We start from the raw sequence: 21,761 nt of genomic DNA on the forward strand, positions 1-21,761 counted from the left end.
AATTCATCATTCATGGAATTGGCCTTTTTCATACATTACACAATTGTTTTATCAAGGACTTGCAGGAATGTGTTGGCTCTTGCTGTCCCTTGTAGCGCTGCTCAGGTGGCATTGATAGCTTTAGCTGTGCTCATTTGCATTGACAATGAGCAGTAATAAAATCTGGATATGGAGTTATGAGACTAAAGCCATGACTACCTCCACCCCCAGCGCACTCCTCTGTCAGGTGTGTTGCCACCTAATGACTTTCGTAGCTTCGGGGGCGTACGCATACCTTCACATCTCTCCTATACACTCATGCAAATACATAGAAATGCTCACATAGGAAGCCGCCTATTGGACTACAGCCCCCCTACCTCTGAATTCACAATCATATCATGCATAATAATGATCACCTCAATGCCACAGCAAAAGGAGGAGGGTAGAGAGAGAGAGAGAGAGAGATTAGGGGTAAGGGCACCGTGTTAGATGCCTATCATCAAAGAGAATTAAAATCTTGTAATAGAAATAAAAAGCACCCTTGGGCGCTAAAGAGTAGAAGTGGTGGGGTAGAAGGCAACGCAAAGGAAAAGTGTGCTCAGGATATATACTTGGAGACAGGCTTTGCTTTGGGGAGGGAGGGGAGGTTGGCCCAATCAAACTATCCACAGGCATTGATTCGATGTGACTGCTGTAAGTGGTTGTAAGTGAGGAAATAGTCAAGCTCTCATTGGCCAGGACTTGGAGATAGCTCTCTTAGGCTTGCACAAGTTGATACACTGTCAGCACTAGGGCTCAGCACAGGTTCATTTCTGCACCCAAGGGTGCATTAGTGCGTCCTTCCTTCTTGCTGCTGTGATGCAGCCTGGATAATGGCAGTAGCACAGTGTAGTGAGCGTTATCCTCCAGGTCTGACACGTCCGGAGACATTGTTCAGTATTCGAACAACCACTCAGTTTGAGTTTTAATTGGTTCTTAAGATGGATCATCTTATCTTAGTGTTACAAATAATTTCATGTTTTAGCTGAGATGAAATCTTCCATCATATAGATGGAACAAAGCTATAAAATAGCAAATATCTCTCCTGCTTTCACGTCTTTATTATGCCGGTCCTCTGTCAGGCGCATCTTCACCTGATGAAAGCAAGAAAGATGAAAAAGACAAATAGGCAAAGCAAGACGGCAGCATTGGTGAGCCATCTTTCTCGTGGGAACTCTTTTCGCATCAGCGTAATGTTTTATTGATTTATCGGCAGCGTGAGAATGATCCATTTATCCCCGTCTCAGAGAGAAATATGAGCGTCGTTGACGTGTTCTGGCTGAATAATCCTCGAATTAATCGAGGCCGAGGAGTGTCAAGATGAGGCGATTGGACTGTTTGAGATCTGTAGTAGACGTGCTGTCCGACTGAGGCCACTGTGCGTAAGGATGGCGACACGGGCTTAGTACAGAAGCCGTGATACACCACATTGGGACATTAATTTGTAACCTCTAAACATGGGCTTTAAATGGATTTTAGTGCTGTAAAGGATTTGTCTATGCTGTTTGTAAACATTGAGCAAAATAAAATGATTTTTTGGGGGGCAAGGGGTTATGTCACCTCCCTGAGGCATCGTGGCTGAGGATCAGTTAACTGTGGCATTTCAAGGAGCCGTAAGTGAAATCTAATAGGGCGTTTGTTTAATTAAAACCCAGGCAGTGTTTTGGGGGCAGCAGATTAGTGCTAAAAGATCCAATTAAAGTGTTTGGTGAGAGAGGCGCTCTGGAGCCTGTTGGGTTTCCTCTCTGATAAGTGAAATACCTTGCAGCCAAACCTGATAGCGCTGATAGCATATAATGAGAAATGACCCTTAGTGCTACACAGCCAGCCACTAACTAAGGCTCCTGCTGCAGCTCCTTGACTCTCCCGCCCTCCTTCCACCCTCAAAAACCAAGACATGCATACTTTACTTCCATCTACGAGCAAAATCAGCATGTCTGAGAGAGAAAGGGAAATATTTAGATATTTAGTCCGTCCTTTACAGTGATGCCTGATTACCATCACGTTCTGTTCAAAGATGCTGAAAAACAAACTGACATAAAGGGAGAGAAGAGTTTTCTTTGGAGTTTGTTTGTTAGTCTAATCTCTCCCGCTTGGCTTTGCAAGCTCAGATAACTGTCTAAATCTTTTATTAGATTCTGAGGAGGCTACAACAACCGCTATCTTGATGAGATAAAATGGGGATATTTAGCATTTAGCAATTTTTTTTTTTTTTTTTTTTTTTTTGCAGGCGCAAATTACTCCCCATGAGTAATCGTGCTTTTTCACCCATTTTTACACACAAATGCAGCTGGCTGGAATGAACAGGACACTTTGTCAAGGGAGGTCTGTTTGGGGAACATTTGTGTGTGAGAATATTGCGATGGGTAATGGGATGTGAGGCTTCATATATTCCCATTTCTCACTCTCTGTATTTTTTTTTTTCATTCCTGACAGCTAGGCACATTAACAGTTTATTTCCCAACACTGCCCCTCTCACTCCTGCCACCCTTAGTTACTATGCTGGAACCATGTATCTCGCCTCACCGGCCACTTCATCTCGCCACAATAGAACACTCCGCGCCGGCCATTAGTGGAGCAATCAGCATAGTGTAATGTAAATATTTGCCCAGGGCTATTTTATAAGGACCCACAGCCAACTGAATAAATATGAGAGTCTGAAATTTATACTTGCAGCCCGAATATGCAAACATGCACCTGCACACATGCACACGAATGCACCTGTATATCCATGCGCAGCCATACACACATAGAGCTAAGTCTCTGGCACTCACCCACTCAAGCCCTTCCTTTCTCTATCTCAACAACAGTTCCCTTTTTCGTAACAGTGAATGCCTCCCTGCCTGGATAGAAATGCCATCAGTCTGAAGAACTTCTATTGTGCTCGCTGGCAGGGTGCTTGTGGTGCACTTGATGGAACAAAATAAAAGTTTAGATTGATCAAGGTAATGTGAAATTTGACAGAGCAAAACGTTCTCCCCGAGATAGTTTTGATGTTTTCAGTTTGTTTCGATGTTTGATGTCAGGGTTGCTCGTTGACTAGACGTATACATGCTCTGTTATGGCAGAAAGATGCCTTCCAGTCCTACCTTTCATCCTAGCTCGCTTCCTTGACACCTCTTTCATTTAAAATTCCATTATTGTCATATCCTGTTTTTTTTTTTGTTTTTTTTTTCAAATAGAATACGTGATCCCACGTTTTGAAGTAATGAGTAGAATTTGAGTGTTGTTGTACATTGCCGCTGTTCTGCAGTAACGGTCAATGCTGCACCCAGTCTCTTCCCAAATCTCCTCAGTTCTCCAGTGGCCTACTTTTATTCTTCCATCCTCTTACTTCTATTCTATAGTTAGTAAAAAGATACAATTACAAATCACAAATCATATACAGGTTGAACAAAAGCATTACAAATTAGCCACTGTCCAGGGCTGGTAGTCTTGCTATAGCTGCCCTGGTGACCTCTCTGTTTGCCCTTTGCATTGTTAGCCTGGTCACAGTGTCATACCTGAACTACCTCTCACAAGCTGGCTGTTACCTCAGACTGCTTCTCTGCCGTTCAGTTCATCTTACCTAGAATCAGCACCTGACCTCGCACTGAGGATCTTCCACCCCCTTCATGGGGCTTAGGGTCAAGTGTAGCAGTGGAACTGGGGTTAGCCAGGTTGTGCACAAGATAAGAAATGCTTTGATAGGAGATGATCTTGAAGTGCAAGCAAGAATGCAGGCGGCATAGCTGTAGAGTGAGGTTTTGAAGAAGGGGGCATCTGTGTTTCATATTGAACTTTGTCGGTACATGGTGGTCTGTATTCCAGTGGGGAGAAACAATATACTTGAAAAAGCTTCTGTGAGTTTTTCTTACTTTTTTTTTTTTTTTTATAATTTCCTCAAGTAAATGGTTTGTTTGCAGATCACATTCAATGTATTGTTATTCTACTCCTGCAGCGTGCTGTGTTACCTCAAGGTGAACAGCCCTACCACTCTATATAATACCGAACATATGCCTTTTGTCCACCAGGCAGGAGACAATCATTATGCCAGTGAACCTCTTGTTAAGAGGCCTTGGTCACCTACATACAAAGCAAAACCAGCAATGTTGTATGTGTTTATACTGTACATGCATAAAACTACAGCATAAAAGTTCAAAGATATTCATTGCTCTCCTTGCAAAGTCTGTGCTGCTATTTATGCCTCCCTTGGCACAGTCCAACACATCCCTATCAGTATTCATATCCAATGCCGCAGTAAAATGAAGTCAGATCCTGATAGGCTCTGTGTGACTGTGGCACCTGTTGCCCTATTGGCTCAGCCTGCGGATTGATGTCTTCCCTTTGATGAATCAAGAGCTCATGTCTAGACTATACAATGGGCCCTGTCACCTTGCCTTTCTTACTGCAACATATTAAAAGTGTGTAGGTCACCGTGCATCTACATTTTTTTTTCTTTTTAACAGAAATGGATTGTGTGCCTATAGGTAGGTGTCCATTTGACAGCAGTAGTAATATGTTTTAATGAGCTTGGCTCCTCGGGGCAGTGGAATAAATTTCTCAATTTGGCATCTGACCAAGAAACATTTTTTTGAGGGCCCATGCTTTGTGCCAACGTATTGTCCCAGGGCAAGGAGAGAAAAAAAACCTGTTGAATGAAGACATGCCAAAATATATTTGAATGATACATTTTTTGGTTTCTGATTTGTCAAAGGTTGCTCCGGGGTTCTACGGGCTGAGGCTTTCTTTGTCTTTCCTGTGCATTTGCTCATTTTCATGCGTGCCATATGAGCCAAGATGTGTGCGAGCCTGAGCTGAGGGATTGAAGTAAGCTTTGTACAGAGGTTTTGCCTATACTCCCCATCCCTGCTACCCATGCCACTGCAACAATTCCCACATCCAATTGACTCACACAGACTGGCAGATTTCTTTTGCCTTTCATGAGCTGTTGAAAGCCGCCGTCACTCGCTTTAAATTTCTCGTCAGTTCAGCTAAGTACATCTTCAAAGGCAGCAACTGGGCCGCCTGGTATGGGTGGGGTTTAGGTATATGAATGAAAGATTGAGAGAAGAAGAAGAAGGAGAAATAGAAAAAAAAAACAGCGAAAGACTTGATAGAAACACTTGGAAGCTTAGCTTCTAGGTGTACACCTACTCATTTAGATTGAAATCTGCACATCAGAAAAAGGTAGGCACATGCTTAAACACTCCTGTCAACACACATACACGAAGTAGAGTTTCTCACCTTTGGGGTTAGGACCTGGATTGTGGGCATGTGATAAGTTCATATTTTTTTTTCCATTTTTTTTTCTCTCCTTAATTAATTTGAAGCTGTTCTTGGAAACAATATGACAACTTAACGACTCTTTTATCTGGCATCATTACGCCTTTTCGGCGTAAAATTGGTGTCACAGGCTGCATAAGGTTAGGATAAGTCACCATAAAGTATTTAGGAACACATAATAATATCAGTGCAGGTTTTCAAACACTTGAACAACCACATACACACTTTCAACTGTGAGCACATCCACATGCTGACACACACAGAACAGCAGCAACAACAACATGGAGAGCTTTTTAGCTTAGCCTTTAATTAGGCCGACACTAAGACATTGTGAGAGGCCAGCATGTTCCATCCCGCTGCCCTCCTAACTCCCCTGGGCCCTCTCAACCTCACCCCAGGCAAATTCAGTTAAGCCTTGGCCGCTGATCAGCATACACATCCACACGCACTTTACACAAGCTCACTTCATATTCCCAGGACTCGCATGCACATGCAGATGTGCGCAATCTCCTCCAACATGTGCTCATTTAGTGGCTTTGTTTTGTCCTCAGTGAGACTGGCGCCTGTCCATAGCTTCTGCTTAAGTCTTCTGTTAATTACAGCTTTCATGAAGTCCCCTTTAGCCCATGTCTGTGTCATACCTGTCAACATTGGGATTTGAAAATAAGCCTCACCACCCTTATCACTGTCCTCATACCCCTTACACTTAGACAAGGCTACACACAGCGAATCCTAAAATCACCACTAGACAACCACTTCTTTGAAAATATCAGAGCAACAAGGATTGAATTAACTCGTTCCTATGTGAAGTCACTACAGTTAAGTGGTCAGAATCAGATACCTGGTTCAAGGTGAAATCCTGCATTATGTAAATAAAAATAAAAAAGGGCATAGAAATTCAGCTCATAGTTTATTTATGTCTTACTTGAATTATATGTACACATCACTTACACATTATTATTCAGTTGAGAGTGAGGGGAGGGGTAGTATAGTTACAGTCATTGGTGGAGCATGTTTCTGAAATCCATGTGACATCTTCTACATAAAGCAACATGTCTTTGACCGATGTTCTTCATTAAGTCCTGGTAAACCTCCTCCCATTTGGTGAAATACTTGCACAAACTTTTAGCCATTTTGGCAAGAAGACTACTCCATCCCTCTCATGTTCATCACTTTTCTTCTTCTTCTTAGAGGGAACCATTTTAGTGAATGACTCTTTGTCAAAAGACGTTACAGCTAATGTTTTACATAGTGCCACCTGCTGTACTGGAGGGTAATTTAGCAAAGACATCAAAAAAAATATCAAAAATATTTAAACGGGAGGAAAGTGGGACAAAGGGTAATATATGGGAGAATCCCGGGAAACATGTGAGGGCTGGCAGGACAGGACTGTTCCTTCCTCCCCCCGTCATCGATTGCTACTCCTCTTTCCTCATTCCCCTCCTCCCCCAAAACCCATTCTCCCCCTTTTGAAAAAGGATTGGAAACAGATAACCGAGGAGCTGGTGCAGCACCGGCCTCTCCACGGCTTTGTGGCCAAATGACTGAAAGGAGATGGATTGTGGCCCCGTCGCCAAATTTCCCTCCCATGGCTTGAGTCACTGTTTTGTTTTGTCTCGGGCTCATTGTCTTGGAGCAGGGGTAGAAGTACTGGCAAGACTCGCTCAAGGTAGCTGGTCAATGGTGAAGGAAGAGGAGTCGGGAGGAGAAGAATGGAGAGGAGAGAGTGGAGGTGAATTGAAGAAAGGGAGGGCATTAATTATAAGGTTGACACATTCAATAGCGGGCTGAAGTCAAACCACCTGGCGGAGGGAATTGGAAAACAGCAACTACAGAGTACCATTCCAATATCGGAACCCAGTTGTTGTGATAAAGACTGTCTCAGTCAGAGAATGTGCTATCTATCTACTAGTGTGTCTTTGTCTGTGTGTCTGTGTGTTTTTGAGACCAAGAGAAGGAGTGAAAGAAAGAGATTATTCGGCGTATGAGTGTTCATGCATTCTAGATGTGTATAGATTAAAGGAAAAGCAGTGTCTTCCTTCTTGTACACAATTTACTCCACTATTTTGGTGGACATAACCCCCAGCACCCAAAACATTGGATTTGTTTGCTTTACAGAATTGAGTGGAACCCCCAAAAGAATGTGGAGGAAAGCCTAGTCCTGGTTTTATGACTTAGACTTCTTAAATTCTTATCTTGGTACCCTCACCTAATAAGCCAAAACATTGCCCATTAGTGTCCACATCCTACTTCAGGTTGTACTGGCAGTGTGGTTTCAAGTAAAGGTTTGGAAAAATCCAACATATCTGTGATCCGATAGCCAGCAGCCACTGGGGACACTAGTCCATTACTGTCATTCACCGTCCACTGAAATGAATTCCAATCAGCATTAATCCGACAATGTGTGAAACTGTGCATGCAACATGAGCAAGGTGTTGGGCCACCACAAACTACCAGAAAAGCTTTAATGCTTCTTGGCATGGATTTGACATATCTCAAGAGCTGTGCTGGACGGATGAACACCATTTTTCCAAAAGATATTTCCTCATTTGGCACTAGGATGATTGTAGTGAAGAGGTCTGTCAAGCACTATAGTCCAAAATCTCCTATAGTTGTTCAGTTGAGACTTCATAGGTTAAAAGATATGATTGATAACATTTTTGTACCCTTATGATGTAGTGACACCTTTTGCCTTCTATGGCAGTAGCTGCATTTGTTATATTTCTATGCTGTACATGTAAGATATATCTTTGCAAAATTTAGCAGATTTGTACTAAGTCCCACTGATTGTAACCAACACCCTACCTGGGTTCAAAGTCAACTTATCAAAGACCATTACATGAAAACTCTCACCTCCCGCTGCATGAAAGAACATTCAGGCAGGGCGCTTGGTGGTGCACACAGGTGATGCCCCTTAGAGAGATGATTGCCTATGATGAATGATCGTTACCATGAACTGATTGCCTCCATAAAAGAATGTTAAACTGGTGCACTTAACCATGGACCCTGTGTACCTTACAGGCTGCAATGCCTGTAACACTCAAATAAGAGCTACCTGTTGAAACCAATCACTTCATCAAGGTTGCCATTGATGGCAGGCCTCTGCTTAAATTGGAGGGTTTGGGTAAAACGGGGCCCCAGAAGTCCTTGGCTCAGAGGGAGGTGGCTGAGAGACTTCTGGAAAGTGCAAACTTGATTGATTTTTATTTCTGCCTCACAGTCCAACCTGCACTTTGTGGGTGTGTTTTTTTCTATTTGTGCATGATGGAGGGAGTACAGGAGGTGAGGAAGGTACATTTAAATGCACATTATTTATTTCTGTTCATCATTAGTGGGGAGGAACTGCTTGTGAGTAAATCAATGAAATGTTTGAGAAAGGTGTTTGATGTAGGTAGGGTTGGAGATGATGTCACGTTCACAGGCATTGGTGGCTGGGATGTGTGGTTGCTATGCCAACCACAGTCACAGCTGGTCTAGCTTTGGGTAAGACAATGAAGCTGTGTTTCAGCAGGCTGTCATCAAATCCAGACAAAAGGAAGTCAACGAGTAAACAAAAAAGGTCATCAGGCATGTTTATTCACAGTTTGATTTTGATCTCAAAAACAGAGATCTGTATTGTCAACCTGATTGCGTTGTTTGTTTTCCCCTGCGAGGAAGAGCCATTACTCTGTATAGCGTTTTAGGTTCAAGTACTTTTCTGTTTGATGTTGTCGATATCAAAGGGAAGATTAGCCCTGCTTCGTACAAGATGCTGATTCCTTTTAGCATCCATCCGTCCAGCTCTCTAATCTATATTCTTCAAAGGCAGGTGGGCATCTGAGACAGAGATTCTCAACTTGTTATGTGAATAGAATCTACCTGTAATTGAAATACACAGCCGGCATGTCAGAAGAATGGATGATTTAACAGGGCTGGCATGGAATAGTGAGGCTCCCTCTCTCCTTCAGCGTTTTGTTTTTGCGGCTCTCTGCTTCCATTTAAACCTGCAATTACTGTGACGGAAAACTATATGCAGACGTGTTGTCTTTATTATCAATTGCCACATTTTCAAACTTTCTGTTGAAGCCAGCTGAGGAGGAGAGAGGCAGAGACATTATGTGGCTTTCTTTATCATCAGTGCTTGAAATTAAAAGCAGCTACCTACTGTCAGGCACATAGTGGGGCCTGTTTGTTGGTGTGGCAAAGGTGGCAGCCAGTCTGACAGATACTCAATCCATCTTGACTTATTACATGCTGGACACAACTAGTCTGAGGCAAACAAACCAAACTAGAAAAATCCATTTGCTGCTGTGGTTTGTTGACATTTTGTGAAAAATAACTCAGCAACACTATCCGCCTCACTGGAAGAGCACACTCTTTGTTCAGCCAACGGGTTTCAACACAGGACCTTCAGTAAAAGTGCCCATTCACAGAGTGGGTAAAAAAACACGCAATGTATACCTGTACACTATAAAATGGCTTAATCCTGAATTATCCAATGAGAACTAAACACAAAAACGGCCAGCCTTTAAAGAATAGCACACTCAGTGTCACTCAGAACTACATAAGCAGTATAAACTACCACACAGTCACAAAATGAAGTCATAGAAATCAGGACAGTACTTAAGATCCTCAGAAATATTAAAGGTGAAATGTGCTGTTTCCTTTTGAATAAAGCTATATCTCCATTTGCTCATCAAATGAATAATATGTACCTGGCATGTTGAGCACATTGTTTACTTGCTTTCAGTCTAAGTGTGGCACATTGTTACGTTTCTTTGTGCATTACAGCTAGTGGTCAAAAACTCCATAGAGTACCTTTAACAACTGCTAATAAACTGACTTTATCAGAACCTATAACAGAGTTCATAGGATGGTTGAAAATGTGTGACACTGGATGTGATGTGATGATGTGATGTGTTATGATCCTGTCTCTTGGCTAACTTTCAAATTCACTGACGATTGGATGAGAAAAGATAGTGGTGTTCTTTGTGACTTTGCAGTTGAAGCAATTTCGGCATTTGTTGACATCACTACTTGTAAAGGACAATGCGCAACCAATATTGTAACACATTGTTTGTGCAATCGAAACTTTTCTCACTCACAGGACCAAAAAGGCAAGTTCGTAAAAAAAAAAAAAAAAGTTCAGAATGAATAAATGTGACCAACTGGGGTTTGAGTCATAAGATCAGTGACTGAGGTTGCTGTGTTGCATTTGTGTATGAGGGCCTTTCAGTTATTGCTGAGAGAAAGGGGAGAGAGAGACAGAGACAGACCGAGAGAGAGTGAGTGAGTTCTGGGCTCTCCGCGAAGCCTTGGCAAAGGCAGACAGGCTGCACTATCCTCTGGGGAAGATTCAATTATAAATGATGCTTCCACTCGGAGCCATCTTGGAATCCCTTATTCTTTAGGAGATCTTCTTCACCTAATCCCCAGCAGGGTTTGGTGTGGCCTGCCTCTGAAGTGATATGCCTCACACACATTGTGTGTCATGCATTATGAATGATGCGAAGGAGACACTCATGTCCTAATTTCGCTGAGAGCAGTGTGAACATCAACACTAGAGCTGACAGAATGCTAATTTTTGCCATAGAAAGGAGCAGGATTGAGTCAGGTTTTACAGAGCTTTAGTGTCCCAACTATTTATTTGCAATCTCCGTGTGTTTATGCCATCTCAAGCTGAATTTTCTCCACCTTTGCTGCCCATCTTTGTCTGTCTGTCTCTTCTGCTTTTACCCAGCATCATTCTGCGTCTCCGCTACCTCGCACCTTCCTTCCTTTCATCTCTCTGCAACGCGTCCCTCTCCTTTCAAAAAATTCTACTGGTGGCGGCGTGCAGCATTAAAGTCAGCAGACAGGTCTTCTTTGTAGCCTAGAGTGCTGCATGGATCTCAGCTGCAAACCCCCCCCCCCATCTCCCTCCCTCCTCCCCCAGCCTCTGAAATCCTCTTCAGACCCCCTTCCCTCTTCCTCATCCCCTTCCTTTTCCAACTAGAGAGAATAGGAGCTGACATCTCCAGAGAGCCGAGAAAAAAATCATTTAAAGCCCTTCCTCTCTGTCCGCTTGCCGCTACAACAGAGAAGAGTGTCAGTAATGCAGCAGGAGGGGAGACAGAGGGAGGGGTTAGACTTGCTATCCGAGTTTTGCTGTAATGAGGGGAGAGTTGTTATGGCTCACCTTCTGCTGTTCAAGTCTGTGTGTGTGTGTGGGTATTTTCACTTCTGTGTACTCACATTTGCGCCTTTGCAGTGTTACATGAAGCTGAAGTGAGGATACATGACTGCTTCATTAATGGGTGTCTGTGAGTCGAACTTCCTGTCCTTCTGTAGCGATCTGGGGATGGTTTGACATGCTTGTGAGTAAGGACTCGGTGCCTCTGGGGGTGTGGGTGAACATTTCATGCTCACAACTACGCCACTTGACTCTCTCTCCATCTGTGTGTCTCTATTCTCCATGTCTGTCCTTCTTCCTGCCGCAAAAAGTGACTCCTCCACCGCTCCCCACATCTCCCCACCTCTGCCTCAGCAACATGATGCAGATGGTAAATCAAGCTGTTCATCATGGAATTATATCAAGTATGTCCCCCGCCAATGAAGGGTGACAACAAAGAACTTTTTGATTGAGCCATCTCACTGTGTGTTACGTCATCAGAAGTTATTGGACCTCAATTGTTATTGAACACAATCCAATTATATACAGGTCACATTCATTTCAAGTTAAAGGGAAGAATTAGCTGTTGTGGAAGACATACAGTTATCCTTTAACAGTTGGCTAGTTAATTATGCTAGCAAGGTTAGGCCCAGGAATGCTGTTCATGCAAGTGTACATTTTCTGTTATTTTATGGAGCATTGGTGTTTAAGTATAATCGATAGAAACCCCCATGGGTCAAATCTGGCCTCCCAGTGAGCATACAGAGATTGGTGACCTCACATAATTCCCAGCCTGCCCACTGTCAACCTGAGCTGAGGTCCAATTAATCAGAATAAATTAAAACAGGGTGTACAATACATACGGTACAGCACTGCTGCATGGACAGTTTTACAAATGTGAATGACAGATGAAATGTTAAAGCCTTTCATTTTAATGAAAGAATGCTGTATGTATACACCATTTTAATTCAAATGGGGAGTTATTCTGTCAGTCGTGTTTCACTTGTACAGAGCTGAGTTTCTCAAACAGAAATGTTGAAAGATTCTACTTTCTAAAAACAAAATTTGCTGCAAGGAGACACAATGGTCTGACATTGGCGAGCAAGTCAAATAAGAACATATATTTTTCTGTTAAAATGCTCGATCCTCACTGACATCAATGAGGTTTGTAACACAATTCAACAGCAGCACAAACTACAGCCTCCCTAAAGTTGAATCAACACTTCTTTAAAAAAACAAAAGTGGAATATAACCGTCATGAAGATAGGATTTATCATACAACTGCTGTATTAAACTGCATTCGTTTAAGCTACGTGTACCTCATTAACTGGCAGCTGAGTGTTCAGTAGGTTCCTCCATTACAGCTGAAACAGTCGATTAATCAGCGGGTTGATCGACAGAATTAACTGGCAGATAATGAAGCTGTTTCATTTTTCAAGCAAAAAAGCAAAACATTCGCTGGTTCCAGCTTCACAAATTTGATGACTTATTGCTTTTCTTCATCATATATGACAGTAAACTTTGGACCGTTGGTCAAGCTGAACAAGCTATTTGAAGATGTCACTTTTTCACAGACTGAACAGTCAACAAATTGAGAGAATAACTGTCAGATTAACGGATAATGAAATGAATCTTTGCAGCCCTATGCATCAGCACAGTATGTTCTTGAGCTCCCTGTCGACACTGATTGCTTCCTGTCACCTGCGCTCCCTCTGCACTGCCACCAACAACCGACTCCAACAAAAACTGTCAGCGCTAAATCTCACTGCAGCAGAGAGGCCTTAGCTTCTCTTGGCATTGTTGGGCGACTGTAGCACAAATACAACCACTGGAGTATTTGACTGCTCAATCCCAGCGAGTGGAGCTGCTGCCCAACAGCTCAGACTTTATCATCCTGGCTACTGGTGCTGCTTTGCTTCCAGCAGAAGCTGCCTGCGTCTCTTCCTTGCTTTGTTGCATTTGCTCGTGCGCTCCGGCTCATAAAGTTAGAATATGACTCTGACAAAATGTTATACAACGTAGAGTAATCCATACAATCCTCTGTATGCACTGTGTCAACTGGGAAATAACTTTCTAAGCTGTGTTGTGTTATCTTCTTGTCAGAGTTTCTTTTATGTTTACACATAAAAGTTTCTTTGCAGCTGTCATACCTGATACAAAATAATTGCGTACATATGAAATTCTGCTGAAAATGTTATTATCTAAAACGGCAATTCTTGGGCAAATCTTGCTCTGAAATCATAAACAAATGTGGCTCAATCCCACATGTATTTTACTGTGCATATATCATAATACAGCTCTGACTGCCTGCAGAATTCTTCCACTTTTCTCTATGTACGCTCTGTCCATTCCCTCTTTGTTTTTCCACCGTTTTCCTTCCACTTCTATTACCCCTGGTTTTTGGCGCGTGAATCCATATAGTGTGATAACGCTACAACCTATTATAACGGGGAAACAGACAGTGTAAATCATTCAAGGCTGGCTGTTTTCTTTACATAGCCATTCTTCACAAAACACTGCCCTTCATCAATCATGTTCTGCATTCTGTTCAGTGTTGCTGGTGAGACACGGGACACATGGCCACCATGGGTGGTGACAATGTAGAGACATGCATACACGCACGTGTATACTCCACAGATATACATTAGTCCAATAGCTCACGTGCACACACACGCATGCATCAATAGTATTTTAGCCATTTGCTCTAAACTTGCCTCTGGCAGCTGATTGAGGATAGAGTGAGAGAGAGGGAGCGTTCAATCATCGGTCTTGTCCCTTACTCTATCCCAGCGGGGAGAGGCAACAGTTGGAAATATGAATTATGAAATGATAAGAGGTTGTAAAATGGAGATAAATCCTGGTGATTACCCAGCTCAGTATCTCACAATTCGATTCCTCCGCCAATGATTCCTTATTGTAGTTGTGTGAAGGACAGCAAGCCTAATAATTCCCCATGTATGAAGCACGGCAGGGGAAGGCATTGTGATGATAGACTTCTTTTGAACGTGATTGAGGAGGCAATTACATTTTGCATCTCACTTTCAGGATTTTTTTTTCTTCACGGCTCCTCTTTCTTTTCCTCATTCTCCGATGGCAGAAAATTCGACCACATCAAACCGTGTTTGTCTTCTTTTTCCATCCCCTGGGGCGCCAGCGCTGCAGAAAGCCCAAGAGATAACAAGGGGAAGGACATAAAAGCACATAAACAACACACACCAAGGAGAAAGGAGAGGAAGTGTGTGTGCTTGTGGGTGTGTGTGCATAAGTTTAGACTCACGCATGATGTCTATGCAGGTGTGTGTCCGTGCGCATGCATATGTACACAAACAGTTTAGAGCATTTACCCACCGCAGTTCTGTGCCTCGTGGGTAGCTGGCAGTGGCACCTTTTTCTGTGAGGCTGCCCGTACACACATACACACAGACACAAACACCACCCCATCCAACATAAAAAAAAAAACAAAAAAAAACTCTTGACCACCACCTCCGTGCAGCCCGTGCAGTTGGACAGACAGTCTTTTACTGTATGTCCTCCACCAGCTGCCTCTAAAGAGAAGGTTTTATCACAGCATGATGTGAGGTCTGAATACAACCAATTACCAAGTTATAACAGACGTGTGCTGTGGCAGCTGCTCTGCTCTTTTTGCTCTTTTATGCATAGCATTGTTGCTTAGTTAGAATTTAAATGTGCATGTGGAAGATAGAGAGGGAGGAGAGCGTGCAAATATGCCCTGTAAATAATGTATGTAAAATGTTTTTGTAATCACTCTAGACTGAGTTGGAGCAGTGGTTTGATAGGCGATCTCGTTTGCTTCACTGAGATTTTCCCCGCTGGCCAGGTGTATGGAAGCTGGTGACCTTCGGTCATTTCTGACTCTGCATGAAAATACTGTATCCTCCTAATTTTTTTTTTTTTTCTTTTCTCTACTTGGTTAATGTCATGTGTGGAGCCTGAAGGACAGGACATAGTTCTGTTCTGCAGACAGGTGTCCTGACCTTCTGTCTGCACTCCCACGCCTCAGGGGACCTCTGCGAAATAGAGGCCAAGACTTTGACCTAGTCTCTCATCTACAGTTTGTCTCTAAACGGAGGCACAATACAGATGCAATGAATCACGGGAACACAGGAGAGTAATGCATCAGTGCAGTGCCTTTATTCCAAACTAACACCGTGCTCATGTGGAGGTATTTCATTTTACTTTGCTACATTGTTAACTATCAAATAATTATCAAATAAAATCAGCGTTGGGTCATTATTTCTTTCAGAGGGTTTCCTATCTCACATCCCCTCACTCACAAATCAATGGAGCACCCATATGCTACTATTAGATTTCAAATGGCCTCCCTCCAATACCCACTGGGCATGGCAAGATTGCATTATTCAAAGATGTAGATGAAAGTCCCCTCTGATCCACCAAAATAACATCTTGTGCAATAATCTGTTTGTAGATTTGATTCCTTTGATGATATTTTCCCTGCAGTTGGCTTTTCACCAGGGCGTCATGGCTGTGAAAGGCATGTACTGTATGTTGGAGGCTTCATTTTTGCTCTTTTCTAGCATAACATTTCAAACTTGTATGCAGCGATGGCAGTAAGCTGTTTCTGAAAGAGTGTGAGCAACAACTGCAATAGCAGACGAAATGTTGGTAGTAATTACAAAAGAAAGCGGCACAAGAATGATTAGAAAACCTTCAAATTTGAAGAGAGCCGTTTTCCGAAAAGCACATAACAAATTGGACCTCCTTTACCTCATTGCTTTAATGCGTTTGACTGGATCAACATCCTAGAGGTTGCATCAGAGTCTATTGTTGCACTTTTACCAAGCAAATAAAGAGGGGAAAAAGGTGTTCAAGCCCATCACTTTGTCAGAGATCCCTTTATAAATGAAAGTCATTTTCCAATGAATGATGTCCTCTTTTGTGGCACTCGTGCACCTTTAATTACATGCACATTTTAAAAGGTTTTTGCCAAAGCACTAATGTCAGACCTTCTTGCTAATTTAGCATACACACTGCTGCAAAACAGTTAAAGAAATGGCCACATGTTGATTTATATCATTTAAATGAAGAAAAGCTCTGGCCTTTTCCTAGTTTTTGCATTCTGCTTTAAGTGTAGCTCATTTTTAATACTGGGTAAAAAAAAACCTTGAAAGGACTATTGTTTATTAACAGTTTTTGGGCCAGGTGATGCCCAAGGAGGTGTTAGTTGAAGTAATTGAGAGTATGCATGCTAAAATATGCTAGAAAAGTTAAGATATGCCATTGCTTACCCTCACTTTCATCTAATTAGTCTCCTTGCAAAATCGCTGAAATTCAGTAATATTGGTGCCCCTTAAATCCACACTTAAGTGGAAAGGCTCTTTTGCTCTGTAGTGAAATTACTCAGATGAAACTCTTGACCTTGGGAGTTTTGCCTGGCCGCCACAATTCTGTGTTTCCTCACAGTTGCTAACCGCCCATACAGTACTTTTTCTTTCTTGAAATCTTCAGATGAGTATCAGAAATGATTCCCCACTTGATGGTTTTGCACACAGTGAATGCATGAATTGATAAGCAGTGGACTTCCACTCTCTGTGTGGAGATACAGCCGGTGCAGTCTGGCCCCAGCAGGTTGTTAGGGAAATGTGCTACATCTCAGCGATCTCGGGTTCTTTCTCCTCTCTGTACTTGTGCAGATAATCACCCACTTGTGTGATTGTATGTGAGAATGCATCGTGTTTCGAGTGTTTGTGTGCATGCGCACGTGTTTGCACACTTTTTATACTTGAGCATCACGATGTGCATTTGTGCCTCCGTCAGCCTGCCTGTGTGTGCGTGCGTCTGCGTCGGGCGGCGTGCGTGTGGCTGCCTGTGTGTGTTTCATGCCGAACATTGTCTTCTTGAAACACTAAGCAAATCTCCTCAATGTGATAATTGGCTCCCCGGGGTGCTTGTATCTTTGCTGCTCATCATCGTCATCCCCTCCAGAAAAAAAGAGTGTGTGTTAGATGAGATAGGCGAAGTTTGCTCGTTTGCCGGGGAAAACTGATCCCAAGTCTGCCAGAACTCTTTTGGCAAGAAGAAACTTTGAGGCAATGAGACAGCAGGGCCAGATCCGGTGCAACCTGGCTGCAGGCTGCTATCTGCTGTCTTCATGGCATCAGGGCCTCGTTTTCAGCCAGACCCGATGCCGAAGAGGAAATGTAGCTATTTGAGGCAGGTGAAACATGATGCAAACATCAGCCTCGGTTGTTGCAACGTCATTGCGAGCCACACAGAAATTTTATTGCTTCTCTTCAGGAAAAAAAAAAAATGAAATCTCAAAGGGAGGCATCTGTGTTAAACCAGCCATGTACAGTTATTAGTTACAAGAGGAGAAGCAGTTGTTTGAATCTTAGGATGCCTCACTTGTTTCGATATTTTTCATGTCACATCGACGACCTTAGTTGGTGGTTTGCATTGCTGGCACATGAGGTGTAAATTGCAGACCTGTTTGTGCGCCTGAAGGCAAATAGAGACACTCATCTGGTCGATAGTCTCTCCCTCTCCCTTGCTCCCTCTCATCCATATGTTCTTGCAGTCCCCGGGGTATTGTGTACCACAGAGCAGATTGTTGGCCGCTTCATAGGGGAAACAGTGAGACAGCTGGGCACCCATCACAAGGCCAAACAGATGTTCAGGTGACTTGGAGAGGAAGTGAATGGAAAAGTTGGGGGGGGGGGTTTGAGAAAAGGATGCAGAGGGAGGATAGATGCAGAAAAAAAATGAATTAATACACTGATGCAAGAACTCAGAGACTTCATTACCAATGCCCCGTCAGCCTCTGAGGTGGGCCAAATGCTTTCCACCATCCTCAGGCCACAGGAGTCTGTTTCGTCTCCCATATTGATTCACACACGAGTCTATCTGCTGTAGGTCTATAATGCCTTTGATCTCTTGATTATCTTTGCCTAAATGTGGACGAGATGGCTAAGCGGCTCAGGGATTCAGTGCTTTAATTCTGACGCACCTTAGGGAATATTCAGAAGTTGGAATTGAATGCAACCCTGCAACCAAATACAGAAACTTTTCTCCTTTTTTTCCCTTTCCATGTGATGAGAAAAAGAAAAGGAAATCCACAAACAACTTTCAGAGATTTTGGGGCTCAGGGCCAAGCTTGATCCAATCAGAGCCTCAAATCTGACACAAATCTGCATAGTGGCTGATGTAATAACAAAAAATTTCATTCTGGTGAGCTTCTCTCCCACTCGTTCTGAGGCCCTTTTTTCTGCACTGCATTTGTCAAATTAAACCGGACGAAGGTTCGATTTTTTTCCCCTACTTCTCTCCTTTCTTGTGCCAGCCTTTGTTCTTTGGTTGCAGGTCTCATATATAATACATGAGGATTGGGAGACTTATCCGGTTCTGGTCATACTGGCTGTTATTCCCTGGAAAGGTGCTATATTTAAGAGCTGCATAGGTCATAGATGGCGCCAGGGGAGCTGCTGACTTCTACCCAAAAGGTGGTGTTGACTGAATACCATTAAAAACCTAAAATAGAACTCAACACAATTACATTGTAGCAGTGGCAGGGCATCTGTAAAGGTATAAGAGTAGATTTAGCTCCTAATGGAAGAAGATCTGGTTTTGGCAGAAAAGTGTCTTGTTGGTGACGACACTTTGCTCCCTAGTGTCTAGTTACAGTATGTTTGTGCATCACAGAATTGGATTTTACCCAATCTCTTTTTATCTGCCTCTGTTTCTCCTCGAACAAATCTAATTGCTTCCGTTTTTTACTCCTTGTGTCTCCACAGCTGGCACCACATATATCTTTGGTAAAGGAGGGGGTCTGATCACATACACGTGGCCCAACAATGAGAGGCCAAGCACACGGACAGACCGGCTGGCAGTGGGCTTTAGCACTACCATCAAAGACGGCATCCTCGTCCGCATTGACAGCGCCCCGCGTCTGGGCGACTACATCATGCTCCACATCGTAAGTACTAATGTTGCTTTTTCAAAATCCAGTGTTATTTAACAGCTTGATACCACATTTGCTCCAATGAAGTCATTTATTTAATGAGATTGAGGCTAAACATCTGGTTCAAGTTAATTATGAACTGTTTCTTCACCATTTTAGCACCTATAAATTACAATAAATTAATCGATGCTTCTTTTTTTTTTTGCCATATCACCCTTGTCTCAAGCATTGCAACCACATTTATAGCTTGACAAGATGATGACCACAAACAAACCTTTGAGTCATTCCTCAAGGTTTACTTATTGCAGTCTTCAGGCCAAATTCAGCTCATTGCGCTCAAACTGAATTATACAAACGGTGCAAATCCATAAAAGAAAAAAAAGAGATAACTTACTCCCCTACTCCGAGTCTCTGCTCACCATCCTCTTCCAGAATAACCCTACTTCTTCACCGTTCGAACTGACTCCCAGCATGAATAATGAATGCAGCCCTCCATACATATGCAGTGTGTTCCCACATGTTGGAGTTACATGGTAGAAACCAGGGAGGGGGGGGGGGGGGCTGCAAGTTGGAATTCTTGGCCGGTCAACTGTGTATCCCTGCAGCATCTTAATAATCTCACTTCGTGACCTTGTGTTTGACTCGTTTACATAAGCATTAAGCATTTACATAATCATCAACAGCAGCTAGATGGATGCACAGCGTCAAGCCAGTGCGATGGAGATATGTAGACGCGGTGGTGGTGGTTGGGGGGGGGGGGGGTTGCTACTGACGCCATGCGAAAAAAGATGCGATGATGAGGAGGAGCTACAGTTGCTAAAGCAGATTGAAAGTCTTTTCCTTCTTAAAGAGCTCCCCTCATCTCCTGAGTGCTGGCCATGTGGTGCAGAAAAGCAGCCATCTGCTCTGCAAAGATGAGGGCCAACAACAAGCAGTTTGGAGCTGCCTTTACACAGATAAAGTGGATGTGTGTGAGCGTTTGCATGTGTGTGCATAGGTAAAATGTAAGTGGAATGGTACGGATCGAGAGAAAGTGATAAAGATGTGCAGTAGCTTGTGAGGGCGATGTGGGGAAACGCCTCCCTGCGTCCCTAACCGACTCAGTAATTGCAGGAACCCCTAAAGGAAGGAGAGGGGATGCATTTTAAATTCTGCTTTTTACATTTCACAGCATAGCTAGCCAAGCAGGGTATGTCTTATAATTTGGCTGCGAGTCGTTGGGCGGCAAATGTCTTCATTCCTTCAGTCTCATGGCGCTAATGAATTTATTAATAGGAAAAAGCAACTGGAGATTTCGCCAATTCATTTAGAGAAGCAGCATGTTCTGAAGACTTTTTTCTGCTGTGTGGGTAACACTGCACTGCTAATATTTCAAATGATTTATTGACAGCCAAGGATGCACAAACAATGTGGGTTTCATTTAATATTAACAGCGATTGTGCCCTTAAACTAGAAAATACTTGGCAAAAAGCACGGCACTCCAAGGCTCCCTTTTTCCCACAATTACACTGCTATTGAACAGAAACCAAATGAAGAAAGCTTGACTTTTTGCCGCAGGTGAACAGTGAATAATTAATTAAACCTTGAGTGAATATGTAGCTGGGAGACATGGTGGATATGGTTACAACTTCAGGAAAATAAACCGCTGCTCGTGTTGTTGTTGTCTGGATAACACAGTATCATTTTGCTGTAGTTTGCTCTGTAGTTACGAGAATATTGGATCTCTTGGAAGGTTACCACAATATGGGCATGTCTAATTTGCAGCTAAAACAACTTCGCTGTCTCTGCAAGTTTTATGTGTGCTCGAAATGCTTTTAAATTAGCAGATATTCCGGACTTCACTGAAATGTCAGTGGATGCCAACTCCTGATGACAGGCATCAGGTCTTCGCTGTCAGCGTTTTGCTTTTAGTAATGAATCTAGAACAAAAGGTTAAAGGTGTTATGCCTGTCCATTCCGGATATATGTCTAACCAAAGGTCTTTTCGGGCCCAGGGCCATTACCTTAGCCTTTGCAGTTATTAGGTCATCATTTGAGAACCAGCACACTAAAGTCAAGATGCATTAGGCACGCTACAGCCGCTTTGATAGCTGAATATATGACAGAGAGTCAACAAAAAAGGAAAATGACTTCCATAGCATACAGAGACTCTTAAGTTCTGTTTAATAAAACTCCACACAGAGAACATGAATGTCTTTGACTGGCCTTGACTTCAACTTAAGCATCTCATGCTCGCAGTTTACTGTGACCGAAAAAAAAAAAAGGGGCGTTCATGGCATTCTCTTAAACATGCAGAGCCCAGAGCGCAGAGGAAAAGCAGACATTTTGAGGCAACACCTAATCACCGACTCGCTTAGCCTCCCTCTCTCTTCTGCGTTCTCCATTATCTCCTCCTCTCCCTCCTCTCTGTGA

At 43.0% G+C, this 21,761-nt stretch overlaps 1 protein-coding gene across 1 annotated transcript in view; it reads left to right on the forward strand.

The window, feature by feature from the left end:
- nrxn3b (neurexin 3b) overlaps positions 1-21,761 on the forward strand; it is a 274,415-nt gene that overhangs the window by 177,450 nt on the left and 75,204 nt on the right. Inside the window, exon 19 of the mRNA XM_076756314.1 lies at positions 19,183-19,364. Coding sequence (XP_076612429.1) covers positions 19,183-19,364 — 182 coding nt within the window. The remainder of the gene's footprint in view (positions 1-19,182; positions 19,365-21,761) is intronic.

This window comes from Chaetodon auriga, chromosome 18, assembly GCF_051107435.1.
Source record: "Chaetodon auriga isolate fChaAug3 chromosome 18, fChaAug3.hap1, whole genome shotgun sequence".
Taxonomy (NCBI): domain Eukaryota; kingdom Metazoa; phylum Chordata; class Actinopteri; order Chaetodontiformes; family Chaetodontidae; genus Chaetodon; species Chaetodon auriga.